Here is a 27,779-nt window from a genome sequence, read left to right on the forward strand (position 1 = left end):
TCCATTTCGCATTGCACTCATTTTTTATCTCTTTTTTAATTACTTATCCAATGATTCCTCGTGTAGCGTAATGTCTATATTAATATGAAATAAACTATTTCTCTATCAGATTAATTTTATTTATCACTGATTAAAAATATATAGATACTTCTAATTAAAAAACCATTTCCATAAGAGGATCAATATAAAACTGATGTTCCCAACTGAACAAATAAGAGCAAATAAAAAAAATGAATATCCCCTTCAGTTTATTTCTAAACTCTCTAACTTCATCTGAAGTAAAACATCATGTATTTCCCTTTGTTACAAAACCGGATCACGGAAATATGAATTAGAAATTTGAGAAACATGTTAAAAGCATTGATACGAATATTTCTTTTCTAAGCCCTGAAAACTTTCACTACTAGAAACACACATCTGTACGAATAGACTTCTTTGAAAACTAGCCTAATCAATTATAAATTAAAAATAGGAAACAAAAGGAAATCGGAAGCGTCAGGTAAGTCGATCATCCAACACCAGACATCGTTTTTTTATATAACATCATTTATTAAGGGATAAAATAAATGACAAATAACATATCACTTATATGAAACTATAACATTTCTTAGAGTGTTCATCATTCGTTATGATATAAAAGAAATCACATCACATACGACCCTCCACGTAACGCCGCCGGTCGTTCGAGCTCGAATCGAGATGCTGGATCGCGCGATCCAAAAGAAACTTAATCCTAAGCAACGGTTGGTCTAAACGGTTAAAAAACAAACGATTCACGAATTACACATTATTTTGGTACAGGCTACGTCACCTCGAAGACAGGACTCAGAAAACTCCACGTGGAGAGCCTCGCGAACGAGACGCAGCGACCCGCCATCGGTCCATGATAAGATTAGGCGTCGACCGCGTCGCTTAATCGAATCAACGTGACCGTGATGTTGCAGGGCGTGGATCGCGAAAGGAAAATTCTCTGAATCTAAAGCCAACGAATTCATACCTCCGTCGAGCAAAATCGAAACGGTTAAAAAAGAATTCCCGCTGCCGGTAAAAGAAAGACAAAACATCGACTAAAAAAATCTCGAAATCGGTAAGAGATTAAATGATCGCGCAATCGAACGGTTTCGAGCCGCTGAACGACCGTGCCCTATGTCTCCTCCTGACACGATAATAATAATAATATATAACCGACTGAATCCATTTGGAAGGGCCTAGTCAAATCACTTGTAATTATCACACGATCGTATTCGACGCGGTGGCATGTAAATATTCTGCTCCTCGATCATACATTTCCTTTTTTTTTGTCTTGCCGTTTCCCCTTTTCCGTCACACTTATTATTCTTCGTTTATTCCTTTCGTCTCTCCCGTTGCAATACGCTTTGCGACACTCGGAGGTGGCTCGAGCCCGCAATACACGTGCCGGGCCGGCGAACTTCGGGGCCTAAAATCGTCCGAGGTCCCTCGCGCGCGCAAGAGCTCGTTTGATCATACGCAATATCTCGCTTCGATGTTACAAAGAAAAGAAGAACAATGAAAAGAGAACGAAAAAAGGAAACATGGATAATGAAGAAGACGAAGAATATAAAGAAACGATACATGTGTACGCGGTGTGTGTAATGTGGGTAAAATGTATGCTTGTGTGCACGTATGTATGTGTAGAACAAATGCCTCGTTCGAGTGCTTCGCTTTTTCTATCTCGGCCTCGTGACCATCTTCACAGTCCCTCGCTTCTACGCACGTTTCTCTCTCTTTCCACCCTTCGGTACGCGAGGAAGCGAGGGAACCGGAAGCTCGCGAAGAATAATTCCTAGCTTCTATTATGAACAATTACTCTGTCGCCTCCCTTCGTTGAACAGAGGACAATAAAAAAAAAGAAAAAGGAGAAAAGCTTCTATTGTTCCTACCGCACGAGACTGGGCTCGGGAAAATTAGATAAAAGACAAAATTATTGTAACGCTCCTGTTTAATCGATCATTTTTCTTTCTCTCTCTCTCTCTCTCTCTCTCTCTCTCTCTCTCTCTCTCTCTCTCTCTCTCTCTCTCTCTCTCTCTCTCTCTCTCTCTCTCTCTCTCTCTCTCTCTCTCTCTCTCTCTCTCTCTCTCTCTCTCTCCGTCTTTCATTCACACGCTATCACTCTGTCTTTCTGTCTTCGATTACCGACACCTTCCTCTGTACTCTAAAAAAAAGCTCTCGTTTCCCTCTTTCCCAGACTACTAGAATGCTTACTACTTATGAGATCAGTCCGGGCGCCGGACAGGCGGCTGCGGACACCGCGATTTTCCCACGAAACGTTCGCGAAGGCGTTTTCCATCGGGCTCTGATCGCTCCGTCACGATCCACACTCGCGATTCGCGATCTCGTTGACCAGGCAGAGACAGAGAAAAAGAGGAAAGTAGGCAGACTACAAGAGACACGAATGAGAAAGAGAGAGAAGAGAAGAATTAATGACAGTTTAATGATCGATAGTACCATTTACTTTAGATGGATCGGGCCACGTTTCCAATTATTATGTGATAATGAGCGTTCAGAACTTCTGAAATCTTTTTAATACTTCGAAACGTTGAATGCGAATAGTGACATTTTTTAAAGGTCATTTACATATAATTTGTTTATGCTGGTTTCTGCCAATTTGATATCTTATACTCTTATCTGCCATCTTTTTTTCATATTTCTAGAGTTTTTCCTATCATAATACGTGGTATACGATTTAAGAAACTGTTATAAAATTCTCATTTTATTTTAAATCCGATAGAATCGTCCATATTGTGAGCAAACCTCCGGTTAGTTCCAATTTCTCCAAATTAATCTATAAAGATTCATATAAATGTTTGTATAAATATTTATAGTCCGTTCATAATAAATTTGAATTCCCTGCACGTTGATTTTGAGCGATCCCTCAGCTAATCTTTTCCATAAAAGAAATTCTTTAAAAACACGGACGTGGCTGGAATAAAAAAGAAGAGAAGAGACTGATCGAGCGGATTTGGAACAGCAAATGAAAAGCGAAAAAAACGCTCGAGCCTCGACAATAGAAATCTCTGGTCGGGAGGACTGTCTCTTAACCGTTTACACGCCGTGTCGACACACACTGGAACCGAAAACAATTAAATTAGAATTAAATAGCGTCACGACTAAACGTTAAATAATATTCGTCCTGGACTAACGAACGGAACACATTATGTACTTAATACGACGGAGAACACGGTCTTCTGATGCTCAAGGGCGGATCGCGTGCTCCAAACGTTACCAGACGCCGCTGGAACAGAAGAGACGGAGCAGGGATTGATAAGAGAAACCGAAAATCGCGTTCAAGGCGGCACTGTAAACGGTTAAATCTCTGCACTCTCTAGCTCGTCTCGTATGAGTACAGAAGAACGGGAAAAACCGTGAGACACGCAAGAATACAGCGACAAAAAAGATCGAGAAGAAGAAAAAGGAAAAGAAGAAGTAGAAGAAGTAGAAGAAGAAGAGTTCGCTAAAAAAAGAAAAAAGAAGAGTTCGCAAAAAAATAGAAAAAAGAAGAGTTCGCCAAAAAAAACAGAAAAAAGAAGAATTCGCCGAAAGACAAGAAAAAAGAAGAACAGACAGAGAGAGTGTCGAAGCGGAGCCCGAAGGAAACGAACATTGAAGGAATGGAATACTGTCGTTCGTGCAGCTCGTCGCAACCTTCAACGCGCATCCGTCTACGTCGATAGATCGTTTTCAGCGAGTCGCGACGTGGCTGAATCGAGTAACATACGAAGAAATGAGAGAAGAACGAATATGGAAAGAAAGATGCTGGCGATCTAACCCCGGTACGCGGGGACAGGGCCGCGTGAGAATCGAGGTTCGCCTCTTTTTATAAACTCTTTTTCTCAAGTGATATGTGGGGACGTCGTTCGCGGGACGAACGATGTCGCTGTTGGTCGAAAGGTCTCTCGGTGTGTACGTGTTCGTTTGCTGGCATGTTTCGTGTGCGTATGTATGCATGCACGGTGTCATCGGTGTGTATGCGCGCGCGCGCGCGTGTGTGTGTGTGTGTCTATACGTTTAGATCGTCGACGCGTCTTCATCTCCCGATCGCGAGCCAGTGATCGACAGTAAATTGTTCGGTTATTAAAATTCGATTCCTGAGGATCGACGGATTCGGTCTCGCTAACGGGAGCCAAGTGGTTAACGCTAGTGTAGCTCTCCTCGAAAACACGACAGTTCTGCATCATATACACGAATATACAATAAATTCCAGATCGCGCACATACACAGTTACATAATAAAGAGACACTGTTAATTAGAAACGCTACACGTATACCTCCCATATCGTTTCCCTTCCTCCTGTTCATACGCTGCGTGCTTCGAAGTTTAATCTTTCGCCTTGTTGTATTTGCCTGGCTTTCCTGCAGAGCTCGCACCGATCTTCGACACATCGCCACGCGAGAATTTCTGTTTCTCTCGTCGCCGTTTCAACGTAAATACGCGTTTCGTGTATGCACGAGTGCGTACATACAGATATATATATATATATATAATATAATATAATATATCCGGCCATTTTTCTCTCACATATTCCTTTCCTTACCTTCCCTTTATCTCGACAATGCGTATATATATATATATATATATATGTGTATGTATGTTATACATCTATATTATCATATATGTATATTTATATATAATATGCGATCACAGACACGTGTAATTCGCGTGTAATAGAGCTTTCTTTTTAATTATTTCTCTCGTCTGCTTCCTTTTGTGCCGCGTTCCTCGTGTACCGTAACGCCTTAATATGCATTTGATTTATTTCAACAGCCTCTCTCTCCAACCTACTTGCGTTTTGCACGCGGCGAGCGTTCTACGTTGTATCGCCGACCGTTCGTCGGCTGTATCGGAAGAAGGGGCGAACCGCGGTAAAGATCAACGCAGGATCCTTCGCTCGACACGATCCACACGGAAGAAATTGAAAAATTCGTTGATAAATGTCCTCGAGAAGAAACACTGCGATTTCTCTCGACTTCTTATTCGCCCCTTCGCTTGGTCCTCGCCGTTCTCGCTTCTAAAACGTTTTCGCAGAATTCGAGAGCACGACTATGTGCGAAGGAAACGGAACGAACCGCTGATTCAACGCGCCGATTGAACGGACAATCCGAAAAGTTCTTCTTCCGCGGAATTTCCATTGTAAACCGAGAGAAAGCTTCCTGTTCTCGAATCATCGGACTCGTTCCCGTCTCTTCCGTAAACAATTACCAACGGAGAAGCCGGTTCTCCACGATTAAAACGGATAAAATGAATTCCCCGATAATGGTACAGCTCGCGCGGAAAACGATCACCGTGTTGCCTGGTGAGAAATTCGCGAAATCGCGCTCGGTTGGTCACAGTAGCGCTATGATCCATCATAATTAAACACAGCCGACAGGCATTGCTTGCTCCTAGCGCGCGCGCGCACGCGTAGGCGGTTGTCGTCCATGCGGCCTCGTGGACCTATGGGAGCAATTTCCGCGTGCCTGCGCGCGCGTATCGTCCACCGTTCATCGTTTTGCATTTCGCGCCACACGGATACGACGAAAAAACGAAGGTACACTTTTTGCCGTTTTTGTATTGCAGCTTCTTTCCTTCTCTTTTGTCGCGTTACGATAGTCAATTAAATAAACGAAGTCAAAACAATATATTGTATACGTATATATGTATATGTACAGCGCAAGTAGCGAGTACAGCGCGAAAGACAAGATTTCACCTCCTCCCGTGATCCTTCGTGATCCACGACCCAGTTTCTTTTTCAAACGACACCGTGGATCGATGCGACCGCGTGGCGGAATTGAAAAACTGTTCTATGACTTAGTCACCTCAGATTCAATAGTAAATCGTCGATCATCATGTGTCGCGAAGATGTCGATCATTGCGCGAAACAGATGCAACCTACTCCGCCTCTTCTTTCTACGCGTCTAGCGCTTTCTCCTTCGTTCAATCCTCGCGTCTTTCGAGAAAATCAGGGTAAAGCGATCGCCGAACGCAAACAAAAGGACGCAAAGCGTCTTGTTGGAAAATAAAAAAGAAACAAATGGAATCGGAATAATGAACTAATATGTCCCGTTGATGGGCTCGACGGTCGGAAATCAGGCAAAAGGGTTGCTGCGTTGGAGGGAGATGGGTGGGGGGCGGCAGCGACGGCTAAAAAACTCGAATAGATTCGAAAAACGTTTAACGTAACGCACGAATAACGCGCGAACATAGAAAAATACGAGTGTCTATTTACAAAACAAAACTCCTTTGGCGCTTTCTATCGCGTCCACTCTCCTCGTGCTTCATATAACTCTGCCTTTCTTTCTTCTCTGTTTTCGTTCTCCGGTCTCCAATAATGGTTTCCATTGAAAATCTCGACTCCGCCTCCGTGAAAATGGAAGTCGCTCAATCGCGGGACACTCGGGATCGCGATCGTCCCTCGCGGACAAATGGAAAGCTCGTGTCCACGGTGTTCAAATCTCTTCCGATTCTCTCTCGTTCGAACGGCAGTCGCCTTCGGAACCGCGTCGCATTCTCTGCACGTTCTTTGTCTATCTCTGCACACCTCGCATGGCTTTGGATCTCACTCATCGTCCTCCCCTTTCCTCCCCACAGTTCTTTCTTCGATCAGCAACTGACTCATCAAAGATGATCCCCGTCGTTTAATGTTACTCGGCGACGAGCGAACGGCAAACACCTTTCGCGACCGCGTCCCACGAAGGACACTCCAAGAGAACACGGGACTGGTTTCGTTTTCTTCTTATTCTTCTTCGTCTTCTTCGTCTCCTTTAAAGCGTCCGATACCATGTGTTGTAACATGAATCTTCTGTCTCCGACCTCTGCATAGAAGCACGCGTGCGCGTGTGTGTTCTGGTGTGTATATGCGCGTGTGTCACCATGTCGGGGGAAATATATCCATTTATATACTCTGCAGCTTCGTGTGCACTTGAATACATGTGTGTGGGGGGGGGGAGAGAAATTTTGTGTGTGTGTGTGTGTGTGTATGTTTTTATGAGAGAGAAAGAGGGAGGGAGAGAGAGAAAGAGAGAGATATAGAATATATATCGGTGTCGCGTTCGCTCGTTCCTTCCGTGCCGTGTGCAGAGTCCGCGAAGACGCCTCCTCGCGAATCCGTGTCGCGAGTTTATACGATTGAAAAAAAAAACCGACGACAAACTGACTGATAGCAAGTAGACGAAGGGAGCGGCGCGGGCCTCGCTTAGGTCATGTATCGCATCACCGCGCGGAGCGCGTACAGCAGCTCCGCTTGCATACGTGCCTCCAGGATCATTAGGTTTACGTGGACCTGGAAGAAAGTAGAGAACAATGTTAGAATTCAGGAAAACAAATTGTGAAAGGAATTGTGAAATGCGACTTTTATTTCTATCCAAATAAAGCAAATCAACGAAAGAAAACAGTGTATACAAGGTGTCCCGTTCTAATCTATAAATGTGATTGTCTTCGCAGCTATTTGTTATTTAAAACTATTTTTCTAAATTTAATCGTGTAATTTTGTTTATCAATCGATACAAAGGGTCATTCTCTGCGAAAAAGTGTTAACCTGTCTACATAAAAAATACATCAAAAGAAAAAAAAGTCGAATGTAAGACAATTTTTAAATAACGAACAATTGAGGAAATAATTGCGTCTATAGATTCAAATACGACACCTTATATAAGTGCACACGTGTGTAATTTCTTCTCTTTTCATAACAAAGTTTTTACTTTCACCATTGATCATAATTTGCCGGTTGATTGTATCGAAAAATGGCTCAGAGTGCAAAAGTTTAATATTCTTCCGTGTTACGCTTTCTTCGGTTTCGACTCACGAGATTTTCTGTACACGTGAAACTAAAAAACAAGTGTAAATATGGAAGCGAGTCGTGCGTAAACAAGGTCGTAGGTATTTGCTTTCCAGTTACGTATATTCTAGTTCTTTGTCGGTACATGCTGCGAGTCTTACTTCTACGTAACGCGCGATACTCCGTTCTCAAACTGCACAAATTTTCATTTAACATTCTACAAGTAAGAAATTACTTCCGCTTAGAATCAATGAAAATTCACAATTCAATGGATCTCTAATCAGATGAATTAGAGAAGATCAAGAAATTGGGCCAAGAACAGAACAAGATCTCTTTTAGTTTAAGTTTCAGAAACAGATGACAAATTTAAAATACTTAACACGTTGCTGCTTGAACACTTAAAACCCCTCGACTCGCGATTTCCTTCACAATTACACTAATCAATCCTAACTCATTGTTAACAATTCAATGGAAGAAAATGAACTTCTGAGTTCTTTGTTAATTCCAAAGGTTAAGCATTGATAATTAGATTATGAAAATTCATGCAACATGCTGACTCGTCGGTTTAATGTAACATTGAATCCCGACTGAAGATTTCATACATTTCTAGCAATTTTGTATCTCGATGTAATAAAGTATTTAAACAAAACAAAATCTACATGTTGCTTGAAATATAATAGAACCCTCACTAGAATAAACAATTTTTGTCAGCTTCTAATTTTAATAAATTAATTCATAAACATGCGTATTTGTACACAAATCTATGTTTTAGTTATGATCTACATGTGAATTACAGGACAACGAACATTCTGAAATTAATTTTATAAAAGGAAACCAACTAATATTTCAATAGTATCTTTTTTGATACTCTTCAAAAGAAGTTAACACCAACCTTTTCACTGTGCTTGAATTCCCTCATGACACGATCGTAATCCCTTTTAGTTACACGCTCTGGATAGCAAACGGCGCTCTTGATGAACGTCTTCAGGCTTCTCTCGAGGAGCTGATTCACCTCGTTGTAATCGTAATCATCATGTCTGATGCCGAACATGCACTGAATGTAGTTCCAAATGGCCCGTCTGAAACGCGACGTGTCCACTTTGCTGTGCGTGCCCATCGTGTAGTACGTCAGGTTGTAGGCGGTCTTGAACTTGTCGTCAAGGAGGTAGCCGACGTCGTTGTAGAGTCGGTTGACGAGCGAGTAACCGTGATCGTCCCAGGAATAGTCCTGCACGCGGAACGTGGGTATGTCGTTCAGTTGACCGCGCTACAATAAAGAGAAATCGTATATATATATATAACATTTTGCAGATCGTCTCAGATTACTTCAAACATTTTCGTTTCCCCTTTTCCGTACTTGCTATGCGTTCAACGCTGCATCCAGGATAATGAAAATGATTACACAATAGGATTATGTGGATATTTAAATTACTAAAATCACAAAGATACCTTTTTAAACCATAACTGACTTAAAACGAAGTTCCCATATTTAATATTAGAAATGTAATATTCGTAACTGCAAAATAGTCGTTTCGTTTTCAATTAATGCTAACTGTAGAATACAGTAAGATAAACGTGTAACATTCTTTTTTCTATTCGAAATGATAAAGTAGCTCTTGCGATCACGGTCACGACGTGGATATTAAGGTGTGTTGATCTTAAGGCGAACTTGAGGCTCGATTCCATGAGACGCATAGGCGCGTGTCATCGTGTCGTAAATATTCATGGTATCGCGCTGAGAACGACGATCGAACCGACAAACTTAAATATTCATCGGTGGGCCTCGTGTTGCCTTGAAATCTACTTTCGAATCGGGTTCGTAAAAACGATACAAAAACATTGGCAATCTTCTGCCCTGTGTCCTAAACTGTCCCGATCAAACGGGTTTCAAAGAAATCCTAATTCTGTCATCTGAGTTTCTCTTTTAAAATTTTTAAAGAAAAGAAACTAAAGAGATTTAACAAATTTCCTGGTCTGAATGTTCTAAGTAAATGGTGTGAAATATATTCAATATTATATAATATCGTATATGAGGAAATTGTGCTGATCAAGGTCGAAATGTGTTTTAACTTTGAAGTAATGATGTAACACCTTTTTATCGTTCTACGTAATCTGATATTACCGAAAGCAATACATATCTTGGGAAATGTAATTTAACCGTTATGTCAATAATTAACATTTTTTACGATATTCAATAACTGACATAGTGGTACACTTCAAACATTACTGCATAGATAAATTAAACACACTACAATAATTTCAACTTTGACTATTTTGTTCCATATTACACCTTATTATAAATTATATTATAACACCCTATTATAAGAACAACTAAAAATGACATTAAAAACATAAAAAGTGTTTATCGAAATATATAAATTCCCGTCTGATATTCGATTTTCCATTCTAAACACTACATAAATACTATACAAGTATAATATAAATAAATTCCAAATCTTCATATCTAAAACCTTCAGCATAAATCACCAAGTTACTTCATAAGACATTCCATAATATGATAAAAGAGAACAAATTAAAGAAAGGCTATAATAGTGTTCAAAATACTAATTAACATTAATTCATTTAAAATTCTCCGTTCTCCATTCACTCGACATTAAATCAATTTCTATATTATTCGATTAATCAATTTTTGTCTTTCCTTTTGTTTCCAATAAGAAACACTGATCGTCTAACTCGTTTACCTTTATATGATAACTAATTATTAGACTGGTTACGGTAGGTATAGGTGTACATAAAGTGTCGGTACGTTTAGTGTTAATCAAAGGGTTGACAGTTACCTTGGCGAAGTCCTGGTAGATGAAGGTGGGATCTTCGATGAAGTGTCCGATGTCGGAATCGAGGACCGAACTACTCCTCTGCGGTGCCGCTGCGAGCTCCGCTGATTGTGTTTCCACGGTCTCGAATCTTTTCGACAATTCTTCCTGGGTGATCTGATAGGATTCAGACTTTTCGGAGAGGCGCTTCATGCGCTCCATCAGCGCTTCAACGCCAACCTCCTGCTCGCCGACTATACTTGGCGACGATGGCGGCGACGGCATATTTTCTGCACAGATTCGAAACGGTATCTCGTTATCGCGATGGTCAATATCAAATTAATCTTGCGTCTAGAGTGCAGTTTTGTAAATCCGCTGTTCGAAACGTGGAACCGTTCGTTATAAATCATTGATCGACGTTTCGACTTAGCATCGGAAGTTAAGACAAACGGACTTCGAACTTTCGTAAGCCACGAATAATTTATTTGATAAACAGCAAAAATGGATTGGACACTCTGAACGATTATAACTGAATACAAACTCTAATTTATTTGAACTTTACATTTACAGAAGTTAGATATTTTTTTATTTCCAATGAAAGAATTCGCAAACTTAATTATCCATCTTTTCACTGTATTCATGTTTTATCATTGTATTCATTCATCAACGAGGAGATTATTTAGGAGGATAGGTGAATATTAAAAATAACTTTCTTCCGAAATTGAGAAATCGCAATTTTTCATAGTGCAATTTTCTTGCATCCTGCAGGTTTAACGAAAGTCGATTTCTTCGATAAAACGTGCATATTCATGTTTACTTCCGTACAAAGAATTGTTATTTTATGCGATCAATACCGCAGTCAACGTACTAAATTTCTGTTCGGGACAGGGTTCATAACTTACCAGTCTTGCCGTCGCCGTTGGGAATCTTCTTGGGACTACTGGAAAGCTTGTCTTTGGCAGTTGGTAGGTTATTGCTATTATCCTGGACGTTCTCTTTGTAATGATGTCCAGCGACGTTGTCCAGCTCCTCATTGATTCCGCAGGAAAAGACGAAAGACGAAAGGGAGTGAAAGTGGGCCAAAAGGACTATCGCGTGAACCACTTCCGCTAAGGACCAACTGTCTGCGCCCTTAGTCAGTTTCTACGGACAGAAGATTCTCTTTAATTCATTCGGAAAATTATGATCAAGATATAACGGAAGTTCATAGAAAAAATTCTATTGCTAACAAATTCCCGTTAGTTGGAATAACTCACCTCTATGTGCGTTTTGTTCAGTAACCACGGCCTGTGGGCTAAAATCTTGTTAATCTCATAGAGATCTTGCAACTTTCCTGGAATTGATTTCAGGCCTCTTAGCCATGATGGGTCGCCTCCCTGGAGGATGAACTCTCCTTTTTGCAAGTTTATAAGATAACTGCACTGATGCCTGCCTGCGGCCTGGAAAAGACAAGAACACCATTTACCTAGTTCTTGTTGAATCACTTTACTTGACTACTCACTAAGAACTAACTTGTGTAATATAACATAATTATTTCAATTATTCTTCGTCTATTTGATTTTGAAATTCGTGCTTAGTAATAGTCTTGAACAAAATATTAGTATATTATACTATTATAATATTACATATTATAATATTACATTGCGTAATGTAAAAGAGAATGGCAAGTGGAAGAACTTTTTTAACTTTTAGCTTGAAATCGCGTGTAAGAGACGTTATTGCAAACTAAATGGTTAATAATGTCACAGAGAACGCGAGCTAAATATAAATATAAATACGAATCTTAACGAGATCGTCATAATTTAAGCAAAACCAAAATTCAAGCGATAAACTTTACGAAATTTTAACTTATTATGCATGAATATCATTAACAGTTTTTGTATATCAATATTAATTGCTTTTAGAAAATTTCTATCATGATCCTGACCGAAATTTCTACGAAGCTTTTTTGATATACCATGTGTTCACTAATAGAAACTAAACCTAACTAAATTTGCTTAACAACCTCTTAGTCTCAATCAAATGAAAGCTCTTGGTATCACATTTACCTCGTCCTTCTCTTTGAGTGCTAGAAGTGTCTAAAGCTCTTAGATATATTCTCCACGGTATCGCATTACTTTGAGGACATATCACTTTCAAAATTGTCTACGTGACATTAATTCGTAGACATCTAGAACACGGTTAGACAAGTTAATGGATAATGTTTCCCGTTCCAACTTTCATTAAATCATCATTTAAAATTTACTATAATACTTTAAAGTAAATTAAAAAATTTCAATGAAAATCTCATTTCATACTTTTTAATCAAAAGTATTTATCAATACATTATTATAACAATCACAATTCCATTTTCTTCCACATCTGATTCCATTAAAATACTTATCGAGAACAATACCAATCAAATCTACAGCCTACATCAATATATAATTACAACAACAATTTCAATTCAATTCTCTTACATTCACTTCCACTTCAAAGCACTCATGACCAAGAAACCTTCTCAACGAAACCAACAATTAACTCTAAAACCCTAAAATCCATTACTTCGAAAAAGAAATGAACAAAAATCCATCTGGCCATGGGATCATGAGAAGAAATCTCAGCAAATATCGAGTGCCGGACTTTCATGAGCAAACTACGGCGTCGGACGAGCAATCTTTCGACAAGATCACGAAAGAAAAAAGTGTCTTCGAGAGGACAAAGGTAGGAGATGCAGGAGGAGAGAAAGAAGATGAAAGGGTGCAAAGACAAATTGTCGACGACGCGACGTATCGAGGCACGAAATTGAGCAAAGGCGAGTCGATCGTGTGCATCGCAGCTACGATGTGTTCCGAGCCGTCCAATTTTCGACGCGACGTCGAAAAAAACCGCTCCATGGAAACGAGCTGCACAGATGAGACGAAGAACATCGAAATTAATCGCAGGAGGGCGAATCGCGAGCTAAAAGAGTTGGCGAACGGCGAAACTTAGGTGGGGAGGGATAATGGAGGCCGGGATACATTGGAGCTCGATCTTCTCTTAATGGTTTGTTTTGATCGCACCGGAATTACATCAGAAATTCAAATGCCTGGGGACTTCTATCAAGAACGGAGGCATAGAGGTGGACGAACGGGACGTCGGCGGGGGCAAGAGACGCGCGGACCAGCGCGTAAACAAGACACGTGTTTACCATGCGGCCGGTGCGATCGATCACCGCTCAAGAATTAAGCGATAAGAATTATTTGCGAAATTCGAGCGAGACGATTTTGCGGTTTCTGTTTTCCCTCCAAATTGAAAAATTGTTGGAGAATATTGTTGTGGTTGTAGAACATGGTTCAATGTATGATTCTTACGAGGAATATTTTTGTTGTGCAACTTTTTACGTACGAAGTAAGAGTGAAATAATTTACTACGAGGCAACGTAAGGACGTTTTAATAGAAGAAAGTGCTATATTGATTAAACTGCTGTTTAAAAAATTGAATGCAATTTACAATTCATATAAAAAAAACTGCGAAATTCAAACGTGGAGAAAATTTTGCAGTGAACAGTCTTCATCGAATTGGAAAAACATATCGAAGAGAAACAAAGAAAACGGTGGGCCATAAAAGAAAATACGGTTCGATTTATGCTTCTTGAAAGCGAGGCGTTCTTATCTCACGACTTTCTTAGCAATAAGAATAGAACATGTCGATACACTATGAAAATTTAATTTTAAATTAGTTAACGTCTGATAGAAACTAACAAGCATCAATATTAGTTATTTTTTTCCAACTCGAAACGAGATATTCCTGTGATTGTTTCTTGTTATCAACATGTAACCTTCATAACAAGTATATTTTTACAGCAAATAGAGACTTCATTTCCTTCTAGTAAATTATTAATGCCAAAACAATTTTAATGAATGCGGAAGGCATCCGAAACTAGAGAATTTTGCAATTTTAATTAACTGTATGTTTACTTTTGATGTATCCATATTTCTTGTTTTCTTGTTTATAACTTTATACTCGAAAATGTTGTTATCTTCCTGCATAATAGTGAATAAATTGTACAAGTTTCATAAATTCATCAAAAAACATTCCAAAGTTTTTTCTTTTGTCTTCTTACACAATAATTGGTTTACTAATTAAATATTCTAAAAGAGTATAAAGATAGACTAAACGTTGAACGAAGAAGCTCTAAAGTCTTGTTCACCGATAATACTGATAAACTCCGCATCTCGCCAGATATGCCTTTTCATTTACTCAACGACAAATCTATTTTAAATTTAAACATCGAACGACTGAACAAAGTCGTCTGAAAGAATAAATTTTCAGTTTCTTCTACAAATTTAATTTATTCTACAAATTCAGTTTATCCCAACCAACCTAATTAGTTTCTACCCGTAACAAATGTCAAGTCTGCCAAATAAAACCATAAAACCGGAAAGATATAATATCATTCGAATTTCCAGAAAGGTCTGCATCTGAAAGCTTTCCGCGCTTGCCCAAATACATCTCGCTCCATCTGTTCCCATTGCAATAACCATATCTCTCGCGACTGATTTATATCCACGAGAGGCACACGCGTGATCGTGAAAGCGATTTCTGACAGGACATCCGTGCCAGATGGAATGTTTACCGGTAAAAAAGCTGTTTTCCAGCTATCTTATCGCTTTATCGCGCTCCTCCATGTACTGACTGGCAATCAACGTTCCTCTTCCCAATTCCACCGTGCTCTTGCTTTCGACGATCGCGATTACCAACCTCCCTCTTCCCTCCCTTCGCTACCCAACGTTTCCCTCCATCCGTCTTCTATCATGTCCGATAACGTGTTTTTGGTCGATCATTCCATAGCGACGATATTTTGTTCGTCGGCTACCGGGCACATTGCAAACCGTTATTTCTCGGATCGATATCTCAGCGGTCGGACAGATTGGATGGGGTACTCGTGATTAAACGAGTCCCGAGAATTTTAACACCTTGCTGACCGGCGATTTTACTCGAAATGTTTTCCGTGCACTCAGCCATTTTTCCGCAAACCAATATGAAATGGAAATCATTTTCAACACGTTGAACGCCAAGTCGGCAGTCATTAACCCCTTGCCCTACGATTTATTTCTTAACTATGATCGACGTAACTACTTTATCCTTAATAATTTATTAGGAAAAGAACAAATTTTGTTGCTTCTTCTATTGACGCTTACTCTACGAAGGATAACAATTGATAATAGAAAAATATTATTTAATTTATATTTAAAAACAAATAAATAATACTCAGGTTTCTCGAAATCAATTTAAAATTTTTCACGAGTCTGACACAATATTGTAGGTCAAGAGGTTAAATTACTCGTATGACCAAAGCAATTTTCTTAACGAAATAGAAATTGAAAAGTCAAGAGTTTTCACAGTGATTGCTCTCTTAACCTTTGTGCATCTCCTAGGTTCTAGAAAAATCGGTTTGTTTGATATGTTGTCGAAAAAATTAATTTTCAAATCTATACAGAATGAATCATTAAAATGGTTTAACAAGAGAATTTCAGAAACTTTAAAATGAGAAAACTAACGCCAGTAATTTTGAAAACTGTGGTAGTTCTGATTCTAATATTAATAAGAAGAAAAATAATTTCTTTAACGGTAGTCTTTTGATACTCGAGGAAAGCCTTGTAATGAGAAAACTGTACGTAACGTAACAGAAGAGAATAAAATAAAAAGGAAATAAGATATAGTATGAAAGAGAGAGAAAAATTACAAAAATATTTAAAAAAATGCGGAAACAGAAAAGTGTGGAATGAAAATTACGCTGAAAAAAAGCGAGGAAACTAAATAAGTAGACAACGTATGTTAAAGCGAAATTAAAAATGAGAAATAAATGTATTAAAGCAAAATTAAGAGAGATAAAATTAGTGTATTCCTTAAAAAACACACAATAAGGAAACAATGAAAATGGGTATAAAGTCATAAAGCAATTATGAGCCTGTCTCTAAATTAGAGTCAATATTGAGAATTACTTACTGAAGTGCGTTAAAAAAGCAAGCAACAATATAAATGCCCAAGGTGTAAAGATTAACATGAATTTCCAAACAATTTATGATATTATGTTTACTTAACAAATTACGATAGTATCCGACACACGTGCACTAAGTCCTTATTCCTACGAATTTTAATTAATCGAATAAAATTTAATGAGCAGAAAAATTGCATGACACGACAGGCGATCATTTAAAATTTTCCATATAAATAAAGGATTTGCAATTATTCTACCGTTACGTAAAGATATTAAACTTACAATTACACGTGAAATTAAAGAAAAATAATTACAACAATATATTAGAGGTTCCTCAAGTTTAAACACCATCAAATTCAGAAGTTTATCGGCACGCATGCAATTATACTGTGCACAATCATAATGAAAATTCCAAATGATATAACCATATTCGAACGAAGTTGAAATTATAGTTATGTAAACTATTATCAAAGCGAATATATTTTCAAACTGAAGTAATACTTTAAAGGTACACCCAAGAATGTTAAATACTTCTAGCATTAGATCATAATAACATTTTCCCACATTATGTAACACGTGGCTGAATTGGAACAGTCTTTTAATTTTACACCACAAATCCGACCCACGTAAGTCATCTTAAAGTGGCACTGCATCATCTTAGCTATTCATTTCAGCAATTTTCCAGTGAATAGTAATTATAAGTTCACGTATAAACTTGTTAATCGCACGAACATCCGATAAATCGAAGAGATATACTCGACAGGATACTAGAAGAAAATAAGAGAGAAAATAGACTCCATCAAGAAACGAGAGTTCATGGAGCAGTGGCTTATTAAGCGTTAATAACCAAAAGGAAACACGACGAGAGCTCGAAACCGGTGCCAGTGACAGTGAACGATACAAACGTAATTAATAAGCAACGAACGAACACGCTCGTCCGCGTTTTTCTGAATAATCACGATTACGACTTCCGATCTTAACTATCTTCGAAAGCAGGAAGCTGTAACCTCGATGCTGTATCCTGTCTAGAAGCCGCGCGAGCGACCCGATTTCCATTTCGTCTCGCACTGCGGAGAATCGAAACGATCCAGAGAAATGAACCGTGGATCCTGGTAGATTCCGTGTTTAACTCTTTGCGATCAGAAGTGTTCTCGATGATTTGATCAAAAATGTGCAACATGGTTACTTTACACAATTAAAATTCAATATTTTACTAACACTAAAACTACCGAGCAATTAGAGTGACGTATTTCCAATTTGTTATAAAAATTGGAACAATATATTTTCTGGGGATCTAAATCTAGGGATCTGCTAGTTTTGTATCAATACAAATACACAGATTGAATTTAAAATCTCTCGCAAAAATGCCTTCATGATGTAAGTATTTGCACAATGAAACTTCTGAAGTGGGTCAATTTGACTTGTCTGGTAGTTTTAGTGTTAATCTATTTGAGAACATTTGAGAAACACGAAATTGCATAATTGCAAGTATAATATTACTAACAAATATTGACAAAATTATTAACCTGTTCCCGGGCATATTAAATTGAAGTCATAAATACCAAATAGAACGCGAATATATTTTTCATGTAACGATTAAGTATGTTCGATTTTGTAAAAAAAACATTCTTTACGAATGTTTGGAACAAAAGATGATTAGAGCTGTATTGTTCCCATTTGGTTATTACAGACTTCTATCATTGCCTCATCCGCGAGCAAGACTATATTTATATACGCTAATTATTTTTCACACGTCATATTACGAAATTCAATGCACTTGCTCGGTTTCTCTGATAATCTTTGCCCCAACGATCCGCGGCAGTCGAGTTATTGGTGGCAACCGTCGGGGAAGTCGATGGTAATCCGTGACGCTGCGAGAATTATACGTTTCTCTCCGCGGAGGACGAGTTTTCCCGAGTGTCGCGATAATCGCATTCCAATTTATTACTCACAGACCGCGAAATTACGCTCGGTTGGGGACGTGCAGGCCGCGCGATACATATTACGATCCTCGAAAACAACCACGGTGACAAACACGTATCAACGTTAGATATCAAATAGCGGTGCAATATTAATTCCATCGCGTGCGATGTTAACCCCCTGCCCTATGATTTGCTTCTTAATTATAATAGATATAACTACTATATCGTTAATAATCTAATAGGGAAAAAAACAATTTTGATGCTTATTCTATGCCTATGTTTACTCCAAAGGTTAACGATTGATAATAGAAAACTAACGTTTAATTTATATTTCTTAAAATTTAAGTAACACTTTGATTTGTCAAATTTAGCTTAAAATTTTCGTTACGTGTCTAACGCGATATTGTAGAACAAGGGCTTATGGGCCAGATACACGTTGAAACACGTGACGATGCAGAAATCGCAACAAGTGATGCGTTTCAGTCTTCTAAAGTTTCATGAATACATGTGAAAAGTAAAAAGGCTCAAACCCATCGCTTGCAGCGATACTGCATCGCAGCATGTTTCAATGTGTATCGCAGAGGGGAGGGGCTTTAATATCGAAGGTTTGTTGCCTCAAATTCAGGAAGGAGAAGTTTACGTAATGCTTACTATCGATATCCGTTATCGTAGCTGTTGTTAATTTCTACCATGAGATGAATCAATTAAATACTTGCACAAAAAGTAGAGTGGAACTGTGAAATTATAGAAAATTGTAAATGAACAAGAGTACCTTGCATGAAATAAACAAGATATCATACTTTGTTTATAGAATGTTTTACTCCTTGTCCTATAATTTCTTTCAAAATTGTGCTGGATAGAACTACTTTATCATTAATAATTTAGTATGAACACAAAATTCGATGCTTATTCTTTGTACACGTTTACTATAAAGATTGAAGAGTGATATAGACATTTAGACATGACAAATTTGATTGAAAATTTTTGTCACGAGTCGAACTCGATATGATAGGAGAAGGGGTTAATATGTTCGGTGTTGATACATTTCCTATGACACCCTATAGAAATTGCAACCAAATTACATTTGATAACTTATATCAAAAATACAAAATGTTTTTTAATAAAACATTCCGAATTGAAGAGAGTAAATTTATGAAGGCTATATTTACGCGATTATTTCTTTAATTAACATAATCAATTTCTTGCTTCTTATACTCAATAAGTTCATTTCTCGTGAAACGATAAAATAACGCGTGACCCATTATTTCATACTCTTCATAATTTACGTTATCTGTCGTCGGATGAAAGTAGTCAGTAACGCGATTCAGCGATGAATCACGTCCCGAGCGCGTTGAAAAACGCTACACCAAATGAGAAGAAACGCCTCGACAATTCGACGAGATATTATCTCACCATTTTTACACAACGCTTCCGTCGAATCGAATGGTTTTAACAACATTTTTTAATCTCGAATCTTATTTAATTCCATGCACGGTTAATTATCGGCGGACACAGACAGAATGGGACGGTGGCAAATCAATTACCCGTACAAGATTACAATTTAATAACATCGAGCAAAGCAAACAAGTTCGCGTGGTTTCTCGCGTGAAAATTAACCCATAAAACCGAACGGACGTAATATGCTGGCTTAATAAAATTATCGATTTCATTGCGCAAAACGAAAGTGGTAATTGCAGGAGGCAGGGGAAAAGAACGAAGTGAAAAGCGTAACGGCAAAGTAAAGAGGAAGCGTAACAAAACGGAAGCGAGCACGAGAGTCGTGGATGAAAGAAGTTTCATCCGATAAATCTAAATAGAAAATTTACGTGCGAATGAATCGTTCGTTTCGTACACGCCGATCTAATCGGTTGAATTTATATCGGAGGTCTTAAACGACTCGTGAAATTATTATCGCTAATTGGAGCTCCGTTGACACGATACAACGCGTATAATTGGTCGTTTCGCGCTCATCCACGGTTACGCTAACAATGAAGTCCGTATCGAGAACGCTGGTGGCGTGCACGATCGTCAGCAAGGGAATTAAGAAGAAACAAACACTGTACACCGTGACGCACGAGAGCGAATTTACAGTTACACGATCCGTGATTTTTCTGACCTGTTATCGCGTTCTCCGTGCAGAAAAAGAACGGTCGGCGGCCATTACCGCGCAGTAGATAAACAGGGAAAAAACGAGCATGGTCGAAACAACGCTACTCACCATGATGGCGATCAGATGCCTGTAGTCGTACGGCAGCGGCCCGTCACCCCTCAAGATGAAATTTTGTGTACGAAGGAAGTGTTCCAAGTACGAGGGATGCGAGGCCATCACTCTGGACACATGATCCAGCCTGTTGTTCTGGAGGAACGCATCCATCAACAGGACATGAGTCTGAAACGAAGCAAAAAGGGATTTACTGGTTAGAAAAAGGTGGACAAAGCGATAAAACGGGAGATTATATAATGCTCTACACTTAGGAGCTGCGTAAGGTTAACTGTGATTTATGACATATCGCGAATGAAGTTGGGTCGTTGTTAGCGTCTTGTTGGTAGGAAAAGAATTACACATTCGTTGTATATTTTTACTGCGAGAGTTTAATAACACTATAATAGTATTTCTTGTATTAACAATCTTGAATTGAGGGGTATTCATATTTATTCAATTCAATATAAAACGCTGATCTCATTCTCAAGATTATAACGCATGTGATTAATGAATTCGTATTATTCTATTTATTATTTGTAAGACATGTCCTATGCTTTTCCTACTTTCATTTACGATAACTATTGTTGACAAGAATAATTAATTATCTGTAATTTTGCTTTTTTTCTCAAGGTACAAATGTAATCTTAAGTTCTAAGTATAATTATAAAAGTTATAAATGACATTTGACCCGTGCTTAAATTAATAAGTGCTTATATTGACAAAAACTAGTCGTTTCAAATAGCTTTCTAAATATTGACTATTGCCATCAATGTAAGTAACATTATCGTTTCAGAATGCCTCAGAATTACTGATTACCGTACCCGCACACCTTCATACTGTTTCACCAGACGTTCAACTCTCCTCGGAAACGCCGAATCAGGTTTCGCTAATTACGATTAAAACTCACAAGATAAAGTTCACGTCTCAATAAGAAGCGAACTAAGGAAAACTTGATTATCACATTGTACGCCTCGCTTAACACCACACGACTTTCATTTGAAACATTTTTCCATGTCACGAGCAATTTCCAAGTATCTCTCAGCTTAGTAGAGTCAGGTGACTCAGTCAGCCCAATGTACAATTAAACAGACAAACAGCGTTCCTGCGTAGAGCGCATTATCAAAGCAGCTCGAACGGAAAGTCTGACGTGTCTCACAGCAATGGCCCACGCGACACTCAGCTTCTAAATTGCTTTCACGTGTTTCCCCGTGTTTCTGTTCTCGGCGTACACCGTAAATTTCAACATTAGAAAGTTCACGTCACCGCGAACGATTTTCAACTGACCGGGATCATTCATTATAATAGTGTCCCTGAAATCGATTCAATAACAAGAGGGACTCGATTTAAGTAGGATATGTAGATACGATGATTAAATGGATCATATGAAGTGATATAAAATATATGTCAATAATATAACAAATATATACGGTGTGAAAGTATGCTTAAAAAGAGAGTAGCAGCTTCTCGTTTGACGAGGATGTTATTTCGTATTATAAACGATGTTAATAATGATAATGTTAATACATGTATCATATATGCATTGATTCCTTATTCCTTTGTACACAACTAAACGTAGATATAGTTCAATGTACGCATACTCAATAGAATTATAGTACTCAATTTTTTCGAAAATGACGTGCCAAATGAAAAATATGTTACTCCTTTCTTGCTACCCACTTTTACGGTCACACCTTATATATCAAATAATTCAATAAATCCAAGCAACATCTAGTAATACATTGAAGTGGTCGATTATCATTTGATTTGTTCATACATAAAAGTAATAATTCCCTTTTTTACTTTTCATTAACCCAAATTCTTTTACTTTTCATTGCCTCAAATTCTTCCATTTCTCATTTTACACACTTAATCGTTTTAGCAAACAAACAACTCATTTCTGAATCTCGCATCATAACTATACTCGCTGCTATTACGAGCACCGCGCCGCGTAACAACCGTAAACGGCGATCTCATAATCTCGTTAATGACACAATCGCCACCCCTCGCGGCCCGGAATCAAGCAGTAACCGGGTCACTCGGAAACGATGTTCGAAATCAGGTGTTTGCGTTGCATCATCGCGAGCCGGCTTGTCTTTGACGATACTGCGATACGCCGCGCTGTCCCGCCGTGGAAAGCCGTGAAACCGATAGACAAGCTGGCGTCGTAGCCGACTCGTCGTAGTAGTCGTTCTCGAAACGCAGATGCGTCCTCTCTAAACTTAGACTCTCGCATCGTGTCGACCCGCGACACCCTTTCGACGCTTGCTCGTTTTTGTTTTCGCCGACGTTGGGGAACACTCTTCTTCTTCTCTTTCGTTTTCGGACAGCTGTGACACGGTCTATTTAAACGATACTTTTTCCCCTTTTTCCGTACTCTTCTCCCACCCCAGTTCTTTTGGTAGTTTAAGAGGCGATGATTACTGTGTAGACACACGGATTCTCACGAGACGGAGTAATTGGAGTTGAAATGTTTCTTTGAAGCGATTTCTTTTTTATTGATAGATAACAAATGTTGAGTAATGATGGATGATCCTATGTTTATACTAAGTCTTTGTAAACGTTGGAACTACAGCAATAGTGACGCTAAAAAGTTTGTTTATTATTCAACTGAATATTTCTATCGATGAGTGGTGAAGTAATATTAATCGATCACTTTTTATTTTCGAAATTTGTTCTTCAAAGTTTCCTATTTCTCTTATCTATAAATCTTGCGTTGCTTCAGTGGATAAGATTATTGACAACGATGATTGTATTCTGTATCTTTTATTGATTTTAGGCTTTTATTTGAAAATTAGAACATTAAGGATATTTTAAACTGCAGACATTTTTTTTTCTTTGACGTCACCGGTGCAATACGGCTTAACTCTGAAAGCTTGAATATTAATACCGCTTATTCTTAAACATTCTACTCATCACTTAACGTCAACCATTAAGTCATTATTGTACCCGACGTCGCGCATAGAAGCTGCTAAAATGCATGTCGCATTATTAACATACAATCGGTCTACTGATCCGGGTTTTCAACACTACTTAATGAGTCATAGGAAGAGCAAACATGCCGGCGCCGTAGGAAATCGTGGGGTGAAAAACTGCGAAGCACGTGAATCGTTTAGGGGGTCAGAAATGAACTGCAAACGATCTTAAAGAAGACAATATCGTTTGTAACATCAACTGAAAACAATGAAGTAGTTCTACAATCTTTGCATAACCATGGTTCACTAGAAAATTCATATTTTCATTAATACAAAGAAGCCTAAGGATTAATCGATTGAAAAAAGGTAATAAACCAGCAACAAACTTTTCACCAGAACTCCCATACCACAATAATCCAACGATACCCCTGATTAAACTACAATCATTCATGTAAATATAAATCTTCATAGCCTAATTAACAAAATCTATCAAGATACGAATGACAGAGAATACTCATTAAACTTTATCAAACTTCTTAATGCATTGAATTATGAAACATCATTTCTTTTATTTTATTTAACAGACAGACTCACTGCTTATCATGTATATATGCTATGCACAGATGAATAAAATCTGTAATTTACCTACAGTTCATCTCTATTCATACGAATTATTCTCCATCCGAGGAACGCGTGAACAGTCATCTCCAACAATAATCGTCATTCTCCGACGTATATAATACGACTAGCAACCAAGTTAACCCTAACAACCAAGAAAATCGCCGCAAAGCAGCGAAATTGTAAAACGCTTAATTCGAACAATTGCTTTTCAACGAGCGCTATCGCGTCCATCGCGGAGGCAGCGTTCGGACACGATTCCGCGTGCAAGTGCGAGGTACAATATTAATGTGAACAGTTGCCGGCCTTGCGGCGGGTCGATGACCCGCGCGTACAAATTAAACGGAAAAGGCATTTCACTCGGGGCTTTCGTCACGCGGGGAATATCAATTCGTGTCCGAGTTGCGTCGAACTCGATGACCACTCCGCAAAGATCGCAGAGGCTAGTCATTCGAGCAAAGCTGTGACTCATGAAATACTCAGGTCACCCATGAGATAGCTGTGTAAAGCAAAGTTACCAAAGTATTTCATGAGATACCCAGATAAAGTAAAATTACTCGAGTATCTCATAAGGTCTTATAACTAAAAACCACTAGAACTATTACTACTCTACCACCCACGTTCTATTTTCAAATAACTATTTTACTAGATCACCCAATAAGCTGATGCCATTTATTTTACTATTACATAGATAAAATGATATTTAATTAACAATATATAGTGACTATAAACAAATGTATTCAATAACAATATATTCAATAGTTTTAATAATTGGATTAAAACAAATATACCTTGTAACTTGGAAATTACAATGACGTTGAACTCTCTCGCCTGAGCGTATAAACGTTTAAGTCAATTAATTAATTTTATTCGCCACTTTGCTATGCAAAATGAAATAAATCGACAAGATGATCTGTCGCCCTCAAATACCTTCCATCGGCTAAGCTTAATAATTCAAGTTTAAAAAGTTTAATAATTCAAGTCCTCGTATCGCTCTGTGATTACAAAACGTAACAGGAGAAGTATAAACACGCCACGACACGAATTATGAGACAACTTAATATTTCTATTATTTCATACAAAAATATGAATTACCGAATTACTAGGTAACGCAAGTTAAATACTCGAGTAAAACACCCGAAGAATTGTTGTATAACTGGGTATATACCTTTTCGAGTAACAAATTACCTGACAGGTCGAGTAGTAATAGTTCTAGTAATCACTTATGAGACCATATAAGATATTTGGGTATCCGGGTATTCGGTTATCTCATGAGACACCCGGGTAAGGAGACTACTGCTCTAGCCTCGAAGCGCTGGAAAGACTCTCTCCAATACGATCAAAAATATCGTAAGGACGGGGTGTGACGAAACCTTACAGGCGACCCGTGCCAGTTAATCTTGTCAGTGGAAAAGTTTCTCAAGCCTTCGACGAGCTTCGTGTTTGCTGCGAACGCGCCCTCGACGTGACTTCTTGATGCGTGCACGGTGATCATCGATTATCGACGGTGCGCTGTTAAATATTTCGTAAGGGTTGAATATGCGAAAAAATTGTTGCGAAAGTTTATTGGCTTAAAGGAGGATAAGATATATTCATATAGCATAGAGAAGATTCTTAAGTTCTTTTTTTAATTAAATAATATATTTCTTGTTTATACTATCATACTTTTAATTGATATTATATTTGTTATTTGTGGTATGATACTTTGAATGAAACATTATGGTATTTATTTGTGATGTGATATCATTGTTTGATATCAAAGTTATCAAAGTCCAGTGAAATGGAACACAAGATAGTTTTATAAAATACACCTGAGTCAAATAAATCATTATAACCATAAATCATCGTTTTTTACATATTTAGTAAATTATAATTCACAAAGTAACCCTGATGTGCGAGCTGATGACAATTTCAAAACAAGAAGTTTAACCACGATATCTTCCGTCAATTTACCTAATGTCTCAATATCGTCAAGAGAAAATCGTCCCATAATAGAAATCTCAAACTTAGGATCCCGCGTTTTCGAGAAGCACGCATTACGAAACAATATTGCTATGCCAATCGCTTACGTATCAATCCGATCGCGCGATTCGTCTGGACGGGTTTTACAGCGCGTCATAAAAACAACAACGGAATACGATGATTCTAGTATCTACCTGCGACTGGCCGTTAGTCTCAACCGGAAACAGCAAATTAGAAGAGTCCAGTCAACGATCTTGACGACGCGAAGGAATAGAGGAATTCTGCTGTAAAACAGGTTGTTAAAAATCAGTCCCATTCGTTGAATCGTCGACATAACAGCTGTATACAACGGGAAAAAACGAGACAACGATAAGAAGCAGACGCACGTGCCTATGTATACCTGACGAAGCTTAATCATTGATAACCGGTGGCTTTTAAACTTTCGAACTTTGGAATGGTGTACGGAAAACAGGGATTATCAACGAGGATTTTCTTAAATTTTAAGTGACTTAGGGGTTAGACATGTTATGAATGATTTATTTTTAGAAGCTTTCCAGCTAAACGTGACCAGCCACTCTAACGAGCGACATCGTTTGGTTGAACTGTAGACGAAATGAATCGAGTAAACAACAACCCATAGAAATATCGATAATTCGTTATCTCGATCATAATATACGTATAGATAAATGAACCTTGAAGTTGTAGTCAGACAATGTCCTATTACTTTCTTGGTATTGACCCTTTGCAGACCAAGTGCCAATTTTGCTAGTACGAAGTTTTTTCTTGTCACAATGCCAGTTATCGGAGTATGCTTCAGGTAAGCACCGAATGTTAAAGCGAGACGGACAAATTGAGATTCAGAAGGATGTCACACTTTCAACTATTATAAAATGTAAATAACCCCATAGTAAGAATTATCAGCTGATTAAAAATTACTACTTTAGATGACTTCTTTCACAATTCTTGGAAAGACGCAGATGCTTTTCCGATAAATTATTAAACAAATTCATTGTAAACAATTATTTTCTGCTTATAAAAAATTAATTCGAAACTTTTCCTCGTAAATTCTATTTTCAATAACTCAGTTCAATTAACCGAGCTATTTTCTACTATCTACATTGCCCAAAGTCTTTGTCACCTTGGAATTCAATAATTCAAATTATTCGATTGTACCTCAAACCACATGCTACAAGCATATTTTAAAACATTTCTTCTAGAGTCTTCATTTACCTGTTATATGCCAAGATGAATCGAATAATCGGGGTTCTACTGTAGTTCTGTAACAATGAATCGGCACGAGAGCATCGATGGAAGTCATAGGGCGAAACGTGGTCACCGGCAATCAGCTGCTCGTGGATCGAGAATAGATGGTTCGCGTCATCAACCACAAAAGCATTACTCAATTAACCCGTACGCGAGGTTTGGCAAGATTTCGTCGGATTGTCCCAGCGAAGCTCTCAAAGACCGCAGCCAACACACGAGAGATCCTCCTTCCGAGAACTCTTTTTCTTTTGGCACAGGCTACTGGCACTAAGCCCACGTGCAGCTCCCCGAGACTTCGTGACGAGCCTCTCCAGTACCTTGGCTCTCCCATCTTTCTCTTCCCACAGCACAATTTATTCCCTCTTTGTCCCCTCGTCCCCTTCCCCATCGCA

At 38.4% G+C, this 27,779-nt stretch overlaps 1 protein-coding gene across 10 annotated transcripts in view; it reads right to left on the minus strand.

Moving 5' to 3' along the window:
- Positions 1-525: 525 nt before the first annotated feature.
- The window catches only part of Sesn (Sestrin), a 319,665-nt gene continuing 292,411 nt past the window's right edge, over positions 526-27,779 (minus strand). For all 10 annotated transcript variants that reach the window (XM_031986594.2, XM_031986586.2, XM_031986590.2 and 7 more), the window contains 6 exons: positions 20,648-20,818; positions 11,802-11,984; positions 11,448-11,688; positions 10,570-10,835; positions 8,664-9,038; positions 526-7,276 (listed from right to left, as the gene is read on the minus strand). In XM_031986594.2, the coding sequence (XP_031842454.1) occupies positions 7,190-7,276; positions 8,664-9,038; positions 10,570-10,835; positions 11,448-11,688; positions 11,802-11,984; positions 20,648-20,818 (1,323 nt within the window). In that variant the 3' untranslated portion in view covers positions 526-7,189. The remainder of the gene's footprint in view (positions 7,277-8,663; positions 9,039-10,569; positions 10,836-11,447; positions 11,689-11,801; positions 11,985-20,647; positions 20,819-27,779) is intronic.

This window comes from Nomia melanderi, chromosome 9 (assembly GCF_051020985.1).
Source record: "Nomia melanderi isolate GNS246 chromosome 9, iyNomMela1, whole genome shotgun sequence".
In the NCBI taxonomy this organism is placed as follows: domain Eukaryota; kingdom Metazoa; phylum Arthropoda; class Insecta; order Hymenoptera; family Halictidae; genus Nomia; species Nomia melanderi.